Below are 21,781 nucleotides of genomic sequence, written 5' to 3'. Positions count from 1 at the left end.
TTAAACTAGGTGATAGAGCATATCTTCAAGTTTTTATTCACCAGCCGAATAAACACATCTTGCAGCACCTGCTGCAGGTAAGTTTTTGAGACTATTTTAATTTGGAGGTCAACCAAAATCAAAAGAGATCTGAAAAAGTTAGTGCAACACTGGTTTATATGAATACAGTACTTCCTTCCAATTTAGATTATAATGTAGAAGTGCGATGCTAGTTTCAAACTTAAATTGCTTCCATAAGAAATGAATATTTTTTTTCAATAAACTGGCTTAATTTCTGCTGCATTAATATGCCTTTTGACTGACTAAAGCTCAAGTTTAGGTGAGGCTTCAAAAGGTGAACATAATAGTACTGTAGCAAGTCTGTATACAGAATTCAGTTTTTTTTGGAAGAACTACCATACTGCTAAGTTTGGGGGGGAGAGACTCATTCAAAATCTTAGATAGGGAAAAGGTTGTTGAATTTGCGATGCCTACAAATAACTTTCTTTTTTTTTTTTTTACCTCCCATAATATAACATTTGCAAATACCAATTAATTTAATGACAAGACATACTTAATTTACTTTCAATCCCCCCTTCAAGGGTGCTGGGGGGAGAAGCAAACAAGTGTAATATGTATATGCCAAGTTCTGCACTATGAGCATAAATTTAGTGGGGAGGGATTCCACCTTTGCAGCTAGATAAAATAAACTAAATAGTGTTCTCAAGAACAGTAACCAAACCAATTTTGTGGGAGAATTTAAAGTTCGGTCAAGAAAAAATAAATATCCCTATAACCAATCAAAATTGAAGCATACTTCTAATACATGCATAATGTGACCATTTAAATTGCACTGTAAAGAACACACTTTTTCTTTTTTTTTTTAATGCATTTTAGCTGCCTCCATGACTGAATTCTTTAAGTCATGGAGTTTAAGTTCCCTTCTTTAAGGATCAAAATAATATCTTTAACAATATAAATCTGATTAAAATACCTATTTTGGATTATTTGTTTGAAAGGAAAAATCTAGCCCATCAATAATGTTTTAGATGCAGTCTGTGAACATAAAAAATGGGCAGAATTGTCCAGGACCAGTAACTTTCAATATTTAAGGTTTATTTTATTATTAAGATGTACTTACTTAAAACTGTTATTACAAAAGCAACATTGTAGATATCTGCTCCACTGCCACCTTCCTTCAGTTTGCATTCAAAATGGCCATTATCCTTATCATACTGAGCCCTTGAAATAACTAGGTCATATCTGCCCTCCTGAGGAGAAAATTCTATAGTGTAGTGAGATTCAAGGGCAACATCTTTAATTGCTGCATTGTCTCTACCATCTCGATTAGTCCTTATCCAGTAATAAAGTGTGTTGCTGGAGGCTAAAGCAGCATGAAAACGACACTGGAGCTTAATGGACTCTCCTTCAACTACATCTCGATTTTCACTAGGTAAAAGCTGTGCCCAACCACATACAACTGAAAATAGAAGAAAATTATAAAGCATTTATAACAAATAAAATGATAATGCACGTAATATTTATTCTAAACTAAAAAGCAAAGTTCATCCTATTTTATCATGCAATTGCTATTATGAATTAATTTTTAAATTTCTATAATTGTTCATAAAAATTTAAGGTGCTTTAAGATTTGATTCCCATTCTTATGAGATAGGTCTAGAGCAGTGCAGAGTTGGAGAGGAGTCTTATCCTCTCCAACTCCAAGGTAATATACATGCTACCCTCCAACACTTATACAGCAGTGATGTGTTGTAAGTGCAATCAATAAAAGTATCAACAGAAAATCATTTATGTCAACATTTAACATTTCCAGAATTTCAGGTCTACCAACTAATGGTTTATTCCACATGAAGCTTAAATAAATTACTAAAACAAAGAAGAAATATTATGTACAGTATTCACTAAACACAGTATATAAGTTACTAAATTCAGAATAATTAATATACACATATACTTCCAAACCCAAATTCAGGGTTAAATTCAGATCACCCTCAATCAAATAGAATTTTTGAACTCTCAGAGTTGGTGAAGAAATATTTTTAATTTTTATTTTAACAGTTATGGGAAAGTGTCATATTAAAGGATTGATAAGAATGCATAATAAACTAAAATGAGGCCCTCTACATATTATGAAGTAAGCAACAATTATTAATTATTAAAAATTTCCTCATTCATTTCACAAATTTACATGGTCCAACCTGAATGGTCCATTATCGCCTAAAGTCTGCCAAGTCCCACTTATATCTCTTCATTTATCAGTATTTTTTTAGAATTAATGCTGAACAAGAGCTGGGAGTTATCATAGCCCTAAATGATTGTTTGACTAGTCTTTTGACTGACTCTTAGTCAGACAGATGTTATTGCTTATTTCATTTCATTTACATACTTCTTTATACATATGTACATAAGTTAACATATTTTATATAATTATGAGTTTTAAAGAATTGAAAAGTGGAATAAAAACAAAACAAGCTCGAAGTGATAGAACAACTTGAAAATGGTGTTCCTGGAAAAAAAAATTGCTGAAGAATTTGGTATTGGCCAACAGACTGTGTCAGATATTAAAAAAACAAAACGAATCTATAAAGGCATTTACTTTAAAATCGATGTTAGGCTAATTTTTATTTGAAAATGCTATTGTTGTTATTTCGTTTTTAGGAGCATTAGCAACTAAGGCCATATTGCTCCAGGGATACGTGGTGGTCATTCCCTGACCTTTCCGCATCCTCCGTATTTGGTGGTCACAGGCTCAAACCCCGGTCTAATCAAGAAGTGTGCACTACGCACTGCGGCTCCTGCCATTATGTTCAAAAACAAGTACAATTTCTGAATCTTCTATCAATGGATAAATGTCTTTTTATAGTTTTTAGATAAAGGCTATAACAGTGATTTTTTTTATTTTCATCAGCACTACCTGTATCATTGAATTTTTCATTTATTTGTCTTTTAGGGCTAAATTTGACTTCACTAATCTGGATGACCTCTTCCCCAATTAATCCAGATTGGCGATGGTTTACTGGTAGGGTAGGGACTGCAACTATAGCTCCCCCATGATAAAAGTAAAGATGTGTTTTTTTTTACTGCTACATGACCATTAAAGCTTAACAATTCCTCAGAACACTGCTTTAGAAACCCCCCCCCCCAAAAATCTGACAATAGACTGTTGGTTTGGCATGATTGTTAAATTGCACAGGAGGGTCCTCTCATCAGTCTTGAGTGTGGGCTACTATGTATGAGACTCCATTTCCAAGCGGTTTGCCCTTGAAAAGATAGGCTTAAGTTCAGTAATGAAACTGCAAATTCTGAATTTCCCTGTGCTCTTTAAACAACCAACCTCTGTCACTTTCTCTGTAGTGGCACAGACCTTGCTGTATGGTTCATCTGCTACCTAAGTCAATTCATAATTCCATTTGATTTTGTCAGTGATCCAGAAATACTGAAATAAAACAATATAATAATCTTGATGATCATCCTATTTTGCATTTTGTAATGCAAAACAATGTTGAGAATGGCTCCATTGGAGAAGAGACCCCACCAAGTTGATCCAAGATGCCAAGAGGACTACTTACCTTGACCATGTACTTTGAAGGGTTATTTGTAAGAAAAAGATAAGGGTGTGTGGTTAGGATTGTCTAGTATTCTGGTAGGTTAATGAACAGTTTGTATGAGGGTCATTAGTAATTGCAATAGCCTCAGTATCTTGACCAGCCATAGCCATGCCTAGAAAACTGAAGCCAGGTATTGTGAACATTAAAATCTCCAAGGAAAATGATCTCTGTGAAGAAAGTTGAGTTTCATAGATAGACAGTCAGAATACGTAAATTTTAAACTTAGGGTAAAACTGCCGACTGGAGAGAAAACAAATATGCCATTGTATGAGACAATGAAATTTGTGAATACATACATGCTGTTTTATGATAGGTCGATGTGTTTAAAAATTAATGGAGACCATTGCTGTGTCATAAATGTCATTGTTTTAATTGCATTATCTTTTGAAATTAGGCACGGGTAAGCTGTTGCATGAAACAGCCATAATAGCACACGCTTCTTTGATTAGACCGGGGTTCGCGCCTGTGCCCACCAAATACGGAGGATGAGGAAAGGTCAGAGAATGACCACCGCATATCCCCGGAGCAATATGGCCTTAGTTGCTAATGCTCCTAAAAACCAAATAACAACAATAGCATTTTCAAATAAAAATTAGCCTAATTTAGTGTTTCGTACATTATTTGAAAAAAAACTTTCCTTCTGTGTGGAACTGTAAATTTATAAATGCATTCAGAAAACCATGAAAATTCATTGGCATCTAAATAATATAAGCCTTGTTGGGTCTTGAAGATACATTCCTACTACCTAACGCACAAGCAAAATAACTGGAATTCACTTTTATATTTTTCCTCCTTGGGCAGAAACAATAAGATGAGCAATACCAATGACAAACATCCTGTTAGAATGATAAAATCGGTCAGCTGACCGTGAATAATTACCGCGTTACCCACTGTAACTAAATTCCCCTCTCTTTGCTGAATGCTCGCATAAACGCTATTATATTATTATTGTAATGCACTTGCGTGCAAGCCCAAATAAAACTAATGCACACTTGAAAAACAGGAAGACAACAGCTTGTCACGCCATCTACTGTATTTTTCGTATACTCGCGTTGCTGTACTGACTATCGTTCCGCTAATTCTGCAGATTAGTCAGTCTTTGGAATTGTGTTGACTTTAACCGATGTATCATTTTTGCCATTTCATTGCCTTCTCTACCTTTCGATATTTGCAAAATATCAACATAGAACGTATGAGCATTACAGCTCTGATTCATACTATCTTCCTTTTGATGTAAGGCCACATTAGATTAGAAGAATTTAAACGATTGCCAGAGAGAAAATATAAGAAAAGCAAGTCTGAATCAACAAATTATGAGAATTCTCAATTGAATGCTGAAACTTCTAAACACTTCCTATCACTTACGATTTGTAGAAAAAAGTACTTTGGTGAAAGTGGAAAACATGCAATTAATGCTATATTACAGTAACAAGACAACACAAGTTGAATATGTGTATGGTACTGTGAATTTGGAAATTAAGAAGGTAGTGTTGGCCTCGAACTGATCCCAGCGCAAAAATGTATATAATACTACATATTACTAGGGAACATTTCCTTATTTGTGCCTAAATAATTAAAAGTTGATGCGGCACGAAATAGGAATTCAGATTTTGTCTATTTTATTGTGCAATACTCAAGTTTAAATTAATACACAATAAGCTTACTACATTTCATCAAAAGTGTGGGTGTGTTGGGAGGGGCTGAGTCCAGATATTTTACAAGATATATCTCTATTAGGGATTACCCTGATCTCTTTTGGCATAAGAACATCACAAATATTGCTTCCTCTGCATATAAAAACCAGATGAGAGATTTCTCTTTCGTTCTCGGCGTTACTTTCTTCTAAACAGTTATCACACTGTACAAATCTCAAATCTGCCGTACCACAGAATATTGTTTACATATCTAGGATGGCACCCCATTCAAAAGAAGACAGTTAGGTCAATAAATGACCCATCTCTTACAAAGTCCTTTTCTATAGAAGGCCACTGTTCTTCTGAATTGGCTTCTATAGCTCCTCTCTCTCTTCCAAACCTGTTAGCATTCTTTTACTCTCCAACTTCAAACTCACCGAACCAGCTTTTCTTCTTCCTTCAGCTTGTGTTTCCTAAAAATTACAGCCTATAGAAATTCAAGTCTAATGTTAACAAGCATATTCAAGATGTATCACTAAGTACTATAGGTTTTAATACCTTCCGCATTTGGCATTTTCAATAAAAATGCCAAATACGGAAATATATATATATGAAAATTTTTCACATATATAAGACATATAAATCACATATATAGATTTGCCTGCTTTGCCATAATGAAAAACCCTCGTCTGACTAACCCAGCTAAGATGCGCAGTTGTGGGAGACCACGGTGGCGTCGCGCCCTAAACATTATGGCGCTAACCCAGCTACGATGTGCAAAAAAAAAAAAAAAAAAAAAAGCCATAAAAATTTCTCCCGTCTTCACAGGATATCGATATTTTTTTCTCTTGATGAGAAGTACAGCTCCTAACCAATGATACCTGCGAAGTTATTGTACAAGATGTTACCCAAGTTTCCGGACTTCCCTTGCCATCTGTGCTGAAAAGGAAGTCTGGATTAATGGTGTGCACTTTGGAGCAACCGACTCCTGTAAAGGAACAGAAAGTGAATTCCTGTTTTACAAACACTACATTTTCTTCCTAATTTTTGCTCCTTTCAATGAACTTTTTATGAAATGAGCTAAGAGCTTTTCGTGATTCAAATGTTGGAAAGGTTAAGAAAACATTTGAAAAAAATCTAAATTTTGCCTAGAACCACATCAAGTGATGTTCCTCTTTCTTTCACTGCCAAGTTGAAGGTGATCTTCTAAGTATCATGAACAGAGGCGCATTTTCATCCTTTCCAGTCCTTCTTTGTTTAAAATAGAAATTTAACTACTATAATCCCATCCTGTAAGTTATGGAGACAGTCTGACAAAGCTGTTTAATTAATGGGAATTCGTGAGTCATCCCTGGCGAAACACAATAGGAAGCAGCTACTGTGTAGCGTGGCTGAAATGTTATTATGAAGCCACCAAGATTAACCTCTACCCCCCATGCCTGAGGGTGGTCAAGTTCAGTTACCAACGATACGAAGATCGTCACACCCTACTGCCCTGTTATTAAGGAGCGAAGGAATGACGGGAAGGAAACAACCCAGGTTAGTTAATTTTGTTAACTGCATGTGTCTTGGTGGATAAAGATCAAGTATTTATCTATTGTTTGAGAGCTGCTTATGCCTAACACATCCAGACTTCAACTGCCATTATTCTTTACTTGGTACAAATTTGGTTTCGAGGCTTAGTAAGATTTAAAAATTATTGCAAATTAACTATAGCTGCTTAATAAAATTCTTAGCTCCCTGGAAATATTTTATCAAAAAAAATGTCAAAATTCTGCAATTTTTAAAAGTTACAAAAGAAGACACCACCATAACTTTTAAATACTACAAACAAAATATGAAAAGCAATTCTTCAAAAAAAAAAAAAAAAAAAAAAAAAAAAAACAATAAACCAGTCTCAAATGGGAAAATTAAAAAACTGCGTCTTTCAATCGGAAATTTCGTATCCGAAGCCAGAATCATATTCCACAATTCATGTTTCCATTACTGTTTAGAAATGTTTTGCGGGTTAACAAATTTTAAGAAATGTACTACTGATAAAGGATTTTTAAAACACTACAGAATCGTACAAGCTACGAATTGTGCTTTCCTTTTAAATAGTTGGTATTTTTTATGCGAAAGCGATCAGCGTCCACCATCTGTAAGGTGGCTCCAATATCTGACAATTCAACGAAAACAAAAGAGCGGGGAAAGAGGTTGGGAGGGATTAAAGCGGAAAGACGTGCTTTTCAAGTACCATCTGTGCAGTTGTGACCTCAAACCTGAAGATTTACCTGAAAACATAACTGCCGTCTCCATGGAGACGGTCAGTTGTGAGCGGCAAACCTGACTTCCAAGAAAAGGAGTAATTTAAGTGAAACAGCCTCGGGAGATGTGGGAGTGCTGTAATTTAGAAGGACCACAGAGATTTCCATTAGTTCACCAACTAGGATCGGCAAACAGCATTTGGCAGGTTTTAAGACCTTGTAGTAACAGATGGTCCATTAGAAGTTTGTAAAAATGACTCCCCCGAACAGACGGGCCTTGTGAGGAGATCCCTCGGGCCAGTTGTAAGGAGATAGGAGTGTATTTTAATGACTGCACCGCATTAGCTGCTTTAAAATGAACTGGAAGAAAGCCAAATTAACCTCAGTATTGTACCGAGGTTCAACCTTAATGGATACCTTTCTTTTTATATTACTTTTTTGTTGTTTAATAAAGTTAAACTTATTTCTGCGAAATCTTTAAAGTTTCCGACAATACTGCACAGCGACAAAGTACAAATTCTCAATACAACATGCCAAATTCACAATTTATTAGTCGATTGCATGTTTTCATTCGTATTTCTATATTAAGTGGTAATAATCTTCTCCGTAAAATACAGTCCTTTTGGGTGTTTTTGTCCCCTCACCTTAGCGCATTCGAAATCCTAGTATCAGCTCCTCCCACTGCAATTGTAGTTTTGTGCCGTAATAAGACTGCAAAAATAAAGGAAATACTTTTTGTATTTGTAACAACAGATTTAATAAAAGTCAACAGACGAAGCTACAGCGACATGCTACCCAGAAACCGGTTCATTCGGATGCTTGCATGCGCAGACAGCGCATTTCCTAAGATACCGAATTCATTTGGCAGAGAAAGTTTCGCTCCAGTTTCTAGTCTCGCATGCTTTTTGTTAGCATTTATTCGCAATGGATATGACAAGTGATTTGTTTAACAAAAAATAAACAAAAGACTTTTCGCCGCTGTCACACGAAGATAAACTGGAAATTAAATGATTTGGCGGACATCTACCCGATTTAAATATCATGGAAAAGCAGCAATATAATGGCAATTGTTTGCAATCTCTCCGAGTATAAAAACTCCTCCCCATCACACGATTGTAGTCGAATTTTAATATTCGTCGATTGAAAAAAGACATAACGTACATTTATATATATAGATAAGGAGCATTGGGTAAAGTATAGTATAAGGAACCAGTTGTCGAAACCATAGGAAAAAATACATACTCCTCATCTATAATATTATTATCTACATTCCTTATAGCTGCTGGGTTCTTTCTACTATTAGTGTAGGAACACAAAGCCATAATCCTTTACCACGTCTATTGATAACATTATATTTTATATATATATATATATATATATATATATATATATATATATATGTATTCATTCGGATATATATACACATGGATTCGAAGGATTGTTTCAAAAAAATCGACGACCCACGGGATGGGAACTACTGTTAGTAAAATATATATAGATATTTTATTATTTTGGCACTAACAGTTGAAATCATCAGAACCAGCTAGTGGTCCGTATACCGCGCTCTATAATAACGAGCATGAAAAGTGTTTTTCCATCGCAGATTTTTTTTTCTCCGTTTCCATAGGACTATTTAGCGCTCCCTATGTAAGCGCGAGGACTGTCTAATCCTTTATGAAAACAGTTGACTTTCGTAATGAGCTACAAACAGTTTCCAATTAGAAGAACTTGTTTCACTTAGGTACCTTTCGTTCTACTTATTTTCCATCATATACGTGCATATGAGCGAGGCACCATTCTCAGTCAAAGCTAACGACTTGCCTCTCAAGACGGGGAGAGTCGTTAAGAGTTCTTAATGGTGCGTGCCACCGGTTGGCTCCTGTCTCCGTTAATGATTGCAGACATGTTCCGCCAATTTGAGGACGCAGGGATGGTGGGGTGGGGGAGAGAACTCGCTTCTTACACCCACTGAAGTTTGCCACCAGTTCAAACCTGTTGCTTTTAATGTCTCTCTTGCAGCTCGCCAGCCATTAGCGGCAGCTGTTTTAGGTGTCCCTATTTCAGCCCGAAGAGCAGCCACACCTACGTCTGCAAGAGATTGACTTAGAAAGGAAAAATAAATTCTTTACGCTTGTAAAAGACGCGTGTTAGCTACAAAGCAATGAACCTGGTAGTGAGACAAATCCTGAAAATTGCAGTAAATGATCAATCAGTCACAAATTAGGTGAAAATCATAAAAATGTCCATCGATGTTAATTAATTTTAATCAAATTGAAAAAAAAAAAAAAAGTGGGGCATCATCTCAGTCATGGATTTTTTGATACTGAAAACGGGCGAACCGGTCGACGGGCAATTAAAATTCTGCGGAACAATTTATCCCCAAGGGAACCCCAACTGAACAAAGCATGAATGAAAAACACACCATGCATTAAAATGTAAAGCCATAACTTTACCATCTAAAAATACTCATAAACAAGAACGGAATGTACTAATGGCCAGCTGGAAGAAACCCCTTTAACCATCGCAATATTTAAAAAAAAAAAAAAAATGATAAAATAAGCTAATGACGACCAAACATATTTAAACTTACAACCTACTGTTTGTAAATCGTGTCCAGTGGCAAGTTTTCCAGGATAGGTTGTAAACGATCCCAGCTATCGTAATCTTGTCAGGCAGGTATTTTTTTTTTTTTTTTTTTTGTTGTTGTCCCAGAACAGCTGGAAGCTATCTATAAGATGTGAGGTATGTTTAGGAAGCTAGTGTAGTCTCTTGATACTGGACAAAGAGTAGCTGTAGCTGACTTCCAGGTTTCTATTTCATATAACCGCCTAGCTTTTCAAATATGATGAATATTAACACATTCATATTCCCATTATTCTTATTTTTTTGTGAGAAAATAATTATGTGGGCAGATTTGTTAGCTCAAACTGCTGAAATTGTTTCGAGTTGCTGCATTAGCTTGTTGAAGTCTGTGAGTAATACATGTACTTAGAGGTGTAGTGCTAAAAAAAAAAAAAATAGTACCGGAACGCTCGTTCTCCAGAAGACTATATGATAACGCCACATCGACTGTACAGTAACTGTATCAGACTTCAGACTCACTATTCATATAAACAACCAGTTCTAGCGTTCAGCTCATGGCGAATCAAAATGCAGTGTTCGCACGCATCACAGTATATCTCATTCGTTGGATCTCTCTATCTAACACATTGTACTTTAGTAAGAAACGTTCACATTTCATTGCGAAATTTATATTTTTGTTTTTAAATAAATTTTTAAAGAAATCTTATTAATTTTAAAGATTACTATTAATACATATTTTTAGTAGCAATGGGTAAAATATATATATCTTCTTCCCCTTTGATTATGCCATTGTTTCATAATATTAGGTGAATAAATTTAATGATTTTCTATTATGACATTTAGAAAAAAGTAACGGAACGTCGTTCCGACCCGAATACACTACTGCATGTACTGTTTATATATATTGAGAACAGTTGGATAAGATGTACTCAGGCGTCTTATGTTTAATAACGGTATGTGGCTATGCCTCGAGTAAAAACTGATGTTGGACGACTTCATATAGCCTTAATAGAGTCGAAGCTCTATATAACGACCGCCCGGGGAATGAGAAAACGGTCGTTATACCTGAAGGGCGTTATATTGATTGTTAATAAAATAGCATTAGGTTAACCAGAAATTGGCCGGCCCAACCGTATAGGACATTACGCGATAAAGAGCTTCGACATTTACCAGTTTCTTGTTGCTCCAAGCAACTGAAAGGTATTATATAAATATCTTTAAATATGGTGATATAAATTCCCCGAGTGTATTGGATTTATTTTATCTGGAAGATAACGTTTTTAATTGCTATATCAAAATATTATTTTATATAAACACATGCTTTTTATTTATTATCAGACCAAGTGTGCCCAACTTTCACTAGGGGGCCAAAGAGATAAAAAAAAATTCTGAACGTCACGCTGTGCAAGAAGAGTTCCTTCCCACCGTTATGAATTTTTAAAAATAGGATTTAATATCTATTGATGAGCATTTATATTTACAGTTTATTTTTCAAATTCGAACATTATTATTATTACGTGACACTAATAATATTCTTCTGGCATGGATAATGGATAAAATTGGAAATATCCAATTTTCACATCTCGAAATCGGAACACAGCGAACTCTGAAAGAAATTTTATTCTTATCATACTTATGTTACTATGTGTATTTTATCAATAAACCTTACAATCCACGTCTACCCTGCCAAAGAGAAAAAAATATAGTAATTTTGCTATATTTTTATGAGTAATTCCTCATAAAAGCCTTCATCTAGTGTCATTCAGTAAATTTAAAAAACTTATGGGGTTGTAAGTGTCATCAAGAGGGCTCCGACCGCCCTTAAACGGCATCGGCTTCTGAATCACTGCTAACCTGTGCAAAACAGTGAAGAACTGAACAGAATCCAGGTTAAAAAAAAAAAAAAAAAAAACAGGAGGTGCTTGAAGAGAGGGGAAGACCGAATGTATTCATGGTGCGAAATGATGCGTACTGCAGTTGCAAGGCTGGCAATGCGTTAAACGCAATTGCCCATCGAAGTGGCTTGCGCGTGCACAAAACACCGGTAGCAATCACGTTGACGGCGAGCAAAAAAAAAAAGCGGTGTGCTAAGCGAAGTGAACAGGGCCAGTTTTTACACGAAGCGTGCCAGTTAAGCTACACTCATCAACATGCCGCAACTGCTCGGTCGTGCCTTCTTAGCTGCACGTTTGGAGAACGTTGCAAAGTAAGAAAATTCGTCACCACAAGATGCCCGACTTAAACAAATGGGGAAGTGTTTAGGACTGTTTTCAGTAACAGCCTTTGACTGTTTAGTCTCGCTGTGTCTTCAACGTCAACATGTCTCGCTACTTGAATAATTAATCATTCGGGGAGATGACAGATATCAATACGTCAGGCGTGTAGCCTCGAAACTGCACTGCTACTTGCATCCGGATCTTATTCCATTTCAATGGCAGACTCGCTTTCCCGGCTTCGAAGATTTATGACACGGGTACAACGCAAACATGCGCGTCTTTAACTACAAAAAGCCTTCCCAAAACTCATTGTACTGGTGGGGGAAATTGCGTGCTGCCGCGTCCATTTCCAATGTTTGCCGATCATAACTTTTGCGATGCTCACTTCTTGCCAATCACAACCCCAGTAGACAGCTGCGTTTACATTTCGGCTTAAAGTGCAGTAAATACGGCCGTTACTTTAAGACGTGAAGGTAATGGGAACCTACCGTACTCCAGACCCATCCCTGGGGTCGTCACTTTCCGAGAAACTACTTTTACTGTTTACTTAAGGATATCTCCCCATCTGTGCATGTATTTACAAAATTTTCAGTATCTATCGTGGCTACCGCGTTACATGTAAGAATCAATGTATCCATCCGCTGGATCACGCAAAGCCCGCACCAAAACCTGAATATCCAGTGAACTTTGATTTAAAAAAATATAAGCAAAGAAATGCTAATCGTGGGAGGAAAATATACAGTATGGGTGTTTTTTTTTTTTTTTTGCTTAATTTTATAAATTTCACGATTATCGGAGTGGTAAGTAAATATAACTGTTTTTATATTTATAAACTGATTAAGCACCAATAGGCAACGTACATGTATTAAATTCGGGTGAATATCTGATTTTATATTTTAAACGCACCAAAGAAAACACATTATACACTACCTTGTTTCTCCCGCTCTTGAAAACGTTTAAAATGAAAAAAAAAAAAAAAAAACTGGGATTCATTTCACAAAATGCTTTGATTGTTATTATTTTATAAATTATGCAGATCTGAGGCATTACACTGCCATCGCCCGGTATTCTCTCGAATGTGCTCCCTCATAAGAGCAATGCCAAAGCTTAAAAGATTTCCGATTAAAAAGATATTAACATAGGTGAATCAAGGGTAACGGTATTTGTTTGATGTCAAACGTTTTAAGATGGACATAAGAGTAGCGCAGAATTCTTGGCCCTAAAGCGCAACTGTGCCTTTTTATTTTTTTTTTATCTTTACCATGTCGTCTCTGTTCTTTGTCAACAAAAATAGTGACTCGTCATATTTCTAAAATATGAACGGATTAAATCTGATCTTACCGCGTGAGATGTCTCATTTGGAATTTCAAATTTACATGTGATCTTAAAAGTCCAAACACTAATTTAAAGTCTCATTAGAAATACAAGTAAAGGGCTTGCTCTTGCCGATATATTTGCATCTACTTTCATACTTATAATACTAACCAACCTTATGTTGCAATTAAGATTTTTCTCTCTCTCTAAACTTAACATCATAATACTGGCTACGCATAAGTAAACAGATGGGTCGCATATTTCTTCTGCTTTTCTTTAAAATCTTAAGCAACCTTGGCCGCAATGATGAAGAACAAAAGACTGCTTTTCCTTTAAGGAAAATTAGGATTCGGTTATATGCCCAAATAAATGAGAATTTGCGATTTATTATTTTCTAAATATTTTTGTTGGAAGATAAAACTAGCCGTTGCTGTGAATCTCAATTTTCCCGCTACATATTAAATACCTGAACTGTCAAAGCTTGCTACAGCCGTAAATCGTATGTCTCGTGTTCGCGTCTCGGTCATGCGGGTACCCACTCAAGTGCTCAGTCGAAGAACAAAGAGCTCTTGTTCCTTTGCCTTCGCGTAGGCTGAATCAAGCCTAACATTAAAGATAAAAGAAAAAAAAGGAAATTCACACCGATATTTGATAGTACAAGTTTCTAGTTGCGGGGTGGCACCTGTATGTCGTCCCCTCAAACACCCTTCCATGCAAATCCATAACTGCACACCACACATTAGAAACAAGGCAGTCTAACAGAGTGCTGACAATTTCCTCAACCAAGCTGGTAGCACTGAGAATTCATTAAATCTAACCGATCTGGAAATCCAAGCCTTTTCATCGAATATTCAGCCGGATTTCAATACACAATTAAAAACGTGGTATTTCTGCAACGAATGCAAGCACATTGCTTTAGTTCAACATGGAGGCTTCGTCACGCTGACTCTGCGGGTGCCACAAATAAAGTGACACTCGCAATAGTCTTGCCTAGAAGTGGGTGTTGGCAGCATTCGCGTTTGGTTCAGGGTTAAAAATAATGATGGAGTTGGAGTCCTGACGGCAGTAAACAAAAGATACGAAGAAGAAAAAGAAAACTAGGTTGGTCTGGTTAAAGAAAGGAGCAGGTTGGTGCGTGTCGTGTAGTATGCTCACGGACACAAAGGAAACGGAGAAGCGAATATAGGTATTGTTCTAAGTTTTCAGCGGTCTTTCTAAATGTCAGGTAGATAATTGAGAAATTTCTCCCTCCCCGTGAACTGGTTTTATCGAGAACGTAATTGCAAATTACGTGATACCCTGGACTAAGTGAACTGTTTCTTTACTGTTAGTTTTCAGGTTAAGTATCGATAGATCAAAAAATGCAATTGTGTTTTGCCTTCCTTTTTTCCAATTAGTAATTTAAAGCATTTGAGATAATTACGCAACCATTCACGAAGTGTGAATAACCAGTCCCATTAAAACTGTCACCCATATCGTTTAAAAAAAAATAATAAACAATGGCTGTGTAATGCACTCAGATTTGTTTCGCATACTCTGAATTTTAGCCCGTGAGCAGTGATCCAATCATTTGCCATTAAGGAATAACTGTTCGCTAATTGAGTGCAAATTCTGCACATTGGAAGGAGGGCTATATACAGAGGCGGATTTAACGGCGGGCGCACCGGGCCCCGACTTCTGAAGGGCCCACGCAAAACCCCAACAAATTAGTTGAACATATTAGTTCAAAACTTTGTGATTATTATTATGCTATTATTAATTATATTATACATATTATATTCAAATTTTATTGGAAATAAAACATTAATAGTACATAATATTTTTTATTTATTTAAAAAAATGGTTAACATGTATTTTTGTTTTCCCTCTCTCTCTCTCTTTTTTAAGGGGCCCAATATTTTCTTCTGCGCCCGGAGCCTCTACCGACCTTAATCCGCTCCTGGCTATATAGGCCTTAATTTGAGGCATGTCCCCCTCTCGCCAAAAACCATGTCTCAAGATGCTGATCGGGAGTCAGGGCATAAAGCAACCGAATCAAAGATGCCAAGAAAAAAAAAAAGCTCCCTTAGAGTAAACTTGACCAGCCTTTCAGAAGACGAATTTTACGATATTAGAAAGTGCCCCTCGCCCTCGACACAAAGAAATAGGAAAATAGTGATAATGGCTCTCTGGAGTAGTCCGCACAGAAGAACAGGAATCGTACAGAAACTCTATATGTGCGAACTCACGTGCTCCAAATTTCAAAATAGGTTTGCATTCATCTCGGCAATTCTTGTACAGAACCATTACTGAGATGCCCTTGCAAATATTCATTTCCCTACCTCCTGACACGGGATGGGTACCCACTTCAACCAGCGTGCTTAGACGACCTCACCGCCAAGTAGGCCTTGGTAGATGCAAGCCAAGCGAAGAACAGAATTAAAGCTGTAGGGCCGTGCACCGCGGTCTCCACTATTGAATGCTGATGAAGCAGACGGCGCCTGCAGTGCATGCAGCGAAGGTAGAATGTCCCGAGGAGAGATGATTAATTCGCCTAAGAAGTGACTCCAGTTTAGTTGCAAGGGGGAGCGGTTAATTGTAAACGTAAATGAGGTAAGCGGTGGGCCCCCTCCTAGAGACAAAGCTGGTTACCTCAACCAATATAATTAGATAGTTATGAAAACGATACATCGTGATCTTTCCCTCATTAGCACGCAGTCATGAAGTGCGGATACACAGCGTGCAATCAAAACACCTTTCAGTTTATTTTGGTTAATTAATTCAATTTGCAACTATTATTACTGCAAGGAGTATCAGGTTTGTCATCCTGCGAGCACACCAACCAAATATCAGTCCAACTGTGTGGGAGCGTCAATAACGTGACACGTTTTATTCGAAAGAGAAGGTACAGAGTCGTGTTTACCTCCTTATAGGTGCACCACGAAAACGGACGCTCTAGTTCCCCACTAAACCTCTACCCTTTGTTGTGCGTACAGTAAACACCAGGTGTTTGGTCCCTCCTGGAGGCGTAATTCATCAAATTATGTAAGTTTCTACACAGCGAATCGGTACCGCTAACCATTTTTTTTTCTCTTGTTACTTCTGCAAAAAATAAGTCTTCTAAAAGCGGTTGATGGAAAAAAAACTGTTTGCAAAAACCTAATTTTAAGCGAATTCTGCAAATTATACCCGGCGGTTAATGGATATTCAAATCTAGTTGTGCACATTTAAACACTCACTTTCTCTGATGTTTCCTGTGTGCCATTTACACTTGTCGTGGGACCAACTACTGGCAGACTATTACACTTTGAAATTGACCGTGACCCCAGTATAATCTGTAAGCTGCTGGTGCTTTGTCATAAGAGGTTAGATAAGAACAAAAGCCAGCGAAAAAAATGCCACCATAATGACCACGGGGTGCTGGTCTTGTCTGACCACCGGTTACGCTTGGGCAGTGGGTCGAGTCTTCGTATTCTATGTAATGCAGGATGTAAGGGGGCTGAGAATCGGCTACCATGACGCGATCTTCATCAGCCAGCGTTTACACACGCCACTAGTTGCTTTCCCTTTCCGGAGACGATGTCATGACTACCACACGAAATAACCATTGTTTCAGGTGCACCGCTGTTAGACCACACGTTATCTTGGTTGGTTGTTTTTCTAGCTCGATGACTTCCTTCACCAACTCCCGGATCCGTAGCTTCGAGTGCAAATCCATAATTTCAATTTTTAGGCTTAAAAAGAAAGCACGCCAGGTAGCCTTGCCTACAGATGAACACCTACAAATAAGTTATAGGGCACACAGTTGTATCGTTGTCATTATTATTTAGGATATTTAGTTAAATAGATGCGGCCCACCCCCCGCTAAAATTTCTCTTAGTGCTTGAAGAGAGAGAAATTTTTGAATTTCATTAAAACCTAACTTTTGATTTCCAACACTAATAGTAGGCACTCAACCAATTTCAATAGCATTTAGTTCAATATAAATAGCGGGAGCAAGGAACTACCCCTCTCTCGCCCGCGCCCGTACCGCAGGAGCTTCTTGGAAACTCAATACACCCAAAAACGGGTGTATTGAATTTTCAGGAAGCCCCACCCTCTCCCGTGTACTGGTCTGTGTGTCCTACGGGTCGGTTTGGGTCTGTGAGGGGGAAACCGGAGTACCCGGAAAAAACCTCACTCCACGGCCTGAGACCGACTAACTCAGAAACCGAGCGGGCAAAGGCCGGAAAAACTTCCTGAATGCCACTGCTGGGATTCGAACCCAGGTCTCTGCACTCGGCGAGCAAGCACGCTACAACTGTGCTACCGTGGACCGCACGAACCTTTGTCAGTAGTTAGGTTATATCTTTACATTTCGATAAAATTTGCGGATACAGGGTAATACGAATGTTATTACTGTCAACTGTTGGATTTTCGTATTTGATTATTAAATTTAATAATATATCCTATATCTAAAATAAAGGTACCCTGTTGATTTATAACATAATAGAATATACGAATTATCGAGCACTTAATAGCTCTCAATTATCAAATATATCTAAAATAAAGGTAATCCGTGTTGATTTATAATATAAATTTAAAAATATATATAAACCGTAAATATAAACGTTGATAATAAATAATAATGTTCTTATGACCACCTGGTTTAAATCGTACATAGATTATTTAAGAACGGAATAACTTAAATTCTAAATGTTCTATTTAAATAAATGACAAATTCTTGTCATTTATTTAAATAGAACATTCTTTCTTGTGTTAAGATACCTTGCTCAAATGCTTCAGATAATCCACAGAACATTTTTATTTTAAAATTGTTGCGTCTAAAGAACAGACATAATGCTTTGCTTAAGTTTGGGAAAAACTCTTTAAACACCGTGATAATCGATGTTGAAATCCCTACTGCGCAGCCTCAGGCTGGCTCAGTGAGGAACTACTAATAAAAAATAGCCTGAACTCCGATCCTGTGGGGAAATCCCTAATTTTTCGACAGGATATACAGTGTCTATAAGTTATTCACCTGATTATGAAGCTCAATTAAATTTTTATTGTAATAGGTATTGTAAAATGGTTTGCACTTAAAAAAGCAACTCGAAGAATTTCTTATCACACAACCGCACTTCAGTAAACTTCCATATGGACATAATAAAAAAATTTGTATGTATTTATTACTTTTATTTGCTGGACACCTTTGATAGCGTGCAGAATGTGAAGACGGTAGCTTATTTCATTCCAAGTGTTTCCGTAGAAGGAAAATGGTCAAATCACCTGGCTGAAGCAATGCGCAACACACCGTTTACCTAGGGACTATCATGCTCGTGTTCACAACTGAGTGGGGACTTTCAGGTCCCCATTTTCGACAATTGTGTCTGTTAACTTTACCAGCGCTTTATTTTCCATAAAGCGCTCATTTCGTTTATACGGTTGAGAATGTAAACAGCAAATCCTTCTCGTTGTGGTTTGTGGTAAGGCTTAATTTACTGGACGATTTACACTTTGTAAGCATACAGTTTCAATCTCTTGAGAAACAATGTTGCCCTGTGCAATGTTATTCACGGTATTTGCAGCTGCAGGCTTTCGGATAAACACTTCCTGAATTTTCGAAACTATCTGCAGATGCATTAAGCCTATTTGCTCCTTTCTCGTGCAGCACACTGCCAATTTCTCGAAATTGTTTCAACCATCGTCTCACTGATTGTTCCATGGATATTTCTGAAATTCCCATTGAAAACGTCTCTTTACAGTCACTAGAGATTTGGTATCCCACAAAACTCACATTGCTTGCTGGGAACAAGGCTGCCAACCGCATGAGAAAAAAAAAAAAGCTCATTGAGTTGCTTTGATACTGCAGCAAACCATTTTAAGATACCTATTACAATAAAATTTTAATCTAGCTTCAAAATCGGGTGAATATAGAGACCCTGAAATTACCCCACATAATTTCAAGGTATCCCCCATTTAAACTTAAAGAGATGTTTAAAGTCGATTTACTTTGTACCCATCTTTTATAAGCCACTTGCAGATTTTTAAAGCATTTATTATTAAACGTAATCGTTCACATTTATTAATTATCAAAGTAACATAAGACACAACGCATGTCCAATACGTTTCGTCTTTTACGAGTACAATCCTGCATAATGGCGATTAAATACTACAGATCTCAAAGCTTCGACTAACAATAAAAAAAACCGCGTGTGTACCCTGTATGTACGAAAGATGTTTCTGACGAAAATCAGAACCGTTTTAAAAATCGAACGAAGCTTGAACCGAAGTCATGAATGATGTAAAGTTTTATGCTCACACCCGCTACTTACTCTACCGAATCAACGTTTGGAAGAGGTTAGCGAAATCTAAGTCATTATAGTCTAATTCCAACAATACAAATACTCGTTAACCTTAACGTAAATGACGTCATCGCAAAATCGTGACAATTGGTTTTACTACAGTAGGTGCCGCCAAAGATGTTTACAAATAACCAAACTGGAAGTTGAGTAGACTAAGAACATATAAAATCTGTTAATATTAAAATACTTGTGGGTCCGGAACATCATTTTCCCCAAGCTTAAAGCACCTGCATAATAAGTTAGTGAAAATGCCTGTTCCAAACTGGATGGGGTAATTTTGGGAACCATATTTTATGTAAAAAGTATCTATCAAATATAATAACTTTGGTCATTTAGTGATGGTAAAATTTCTAGAATAAAATAATTGTATTCGCTAACTATTATTCTCATTTTAAATATTATTTTGTCATAGAAATTCATTGTAAGAGTCAATAAATTTCTGAAATTAGTAATTCTAAATCTGAAATAGATATAGCTTAAGTTGAGAGTGATACCTAATTTCAGTCCAATATATGTGACGGAAGCAAGGAACTACCCCTCTCCCGCGTAGGGATAGTTCCCGTAGGAGAAGTGCCTTGAAAATCTAATACACCCAAAAACGGGTGTATTAAACTTTCAAGCCCCCCCCCCCTCGCGCTGTGTACCCGGTTGTGTTCCGTATGTCGGTTTGGGTCTGTGAGGGGGAAACCGGAGTACCCGGAGAAAACCTCACTCCACGGCCTGAGACCGACTAACTCAGCAACCGAGTGGGCACAAGGCTGAAAAAACTTCCTAAATGCCATTGCTGGGATTCGTCACAAAATACGATGAGTGTGGGGAAGATAACTAGATAAAAAATTACAAGGGACGGAGAAAGGTTCAATTTGCAATTTCTGCGTCCCAGTGAGATGTTTTCCAAGCACATTACGGACTTTAATTAACCTAGGTGTCAAAGTTACGATCGAATAGCATTATTAGTAACTGTATTAGTATTTTTTTTAACTTATTTTTATTAGAACTTCTTTATTAGAAATATCTCCGATTGGCAACAATAGGTATTCCTCTTTTTGTTTGCTTTGTTGTCCTTCAAGATTTTTCTCATACTAGAAGTCTTAGATTCTAGAATAACATTGTCTTGTTTTGACAGACTGTTGTGTAATGTTGGCTGTCTTCTATTTAAGTCATCGGGTTGATTCTGCCAGCACTCCACCCAACCGCTTGTTTCATTTAAATTAATTGTCTCTCATTACTAAATTTAAAGATACGGTACTAAGAATAAGTTGTTGCTCTTGTAGATAAGATTTCGTAAATAAGACATTGTAAATGACTCTGTTAACATTCCAGCAGGTGGAAGCCACGTGTACCACAATGTAACCCCGCATGTGGTAACTCGCACAAGTATGAGTTAACACCCTTCTAGCCTGTGGCTGTTCAGGGGCTGAATCCTCTTGGATTAATAAACTATTCACTCTTTTATTTTCCTTACTCTTCGCTATTATCACTAAGAGATAAAGTGGAAGTAACCATTACTAAATCAGAGGTTCCCAGCAGTGCTGAATGCAGGTCTGCTTTACCGCAAGGGTAAAAAGCCTCTAGGGAGACACCGGAAATGTTTTTACGTGAATGCATTGAACAGGTTGGATGGGAAATAGTAGCTGCGACGGGGTATATGGTATCTCCCAGCAGTGTCTTAACGAAGAAAGTTGGCGACCGATGTTCTGAAAGATCATTCAGACAGCGTCCCATCCTTGAAGCGCTACTCTTGTTATTACCCACCATGATTGCAGCCCTCTTCCCAGTAGATTAATCTGGAGGGGAAGGGGGTATTGCAAAATCCAGTCTAAATTAAGGGAGTGAATTTGGATGAACTGGTACATA

General features: G+C 37.1%; 1 protein-coding gene across 1 annotated transcript in view; it reads right to left on the bottom strand.

Annotated features, from left to right (window-relative positions):
• Positions 1-21,781, bottom strand: part of LOC150074992 (cell adhesion molecule Dscam1-like) — a 91,454-nt gene that overhangs the window by 44,627 nt on the left and 25,046 nt on the right. Inside the window, exon 2 of the mRNA XM_090389164.1 lies at positions 1,121-1,459. Within this exon, the coding sequence (XP_090245290.1) occupies positions 1,121-1,459 (339 nt within the window). The remainder of the gene's footprint in view (positions 1-1,120; positions 1,460-21,781) is intronic.

The sequence above is a fragment of the Mastigoproctus giganteus genome, chromosome 14, assembly GCF_048544385.1.
Source record: "Mastigoproctus giganteus isolate SK-2022 chromosome 14, ASM4854438v1, whole genome shotgun sequence".
NCBI classification, from domain to species: domain Eukaryota; kingdom Metazoa; phylum Arthropoda; class Arachnida; order Uropygi; family Thelyphonidae; genus Mastigoproctus; species Mastigoproctus giganteus.
The sequence above is the reverse complement of the archived record's forward strand: the minus strand, read 5'-3'. Positions and strand labels throughout refer to the sequence as shown.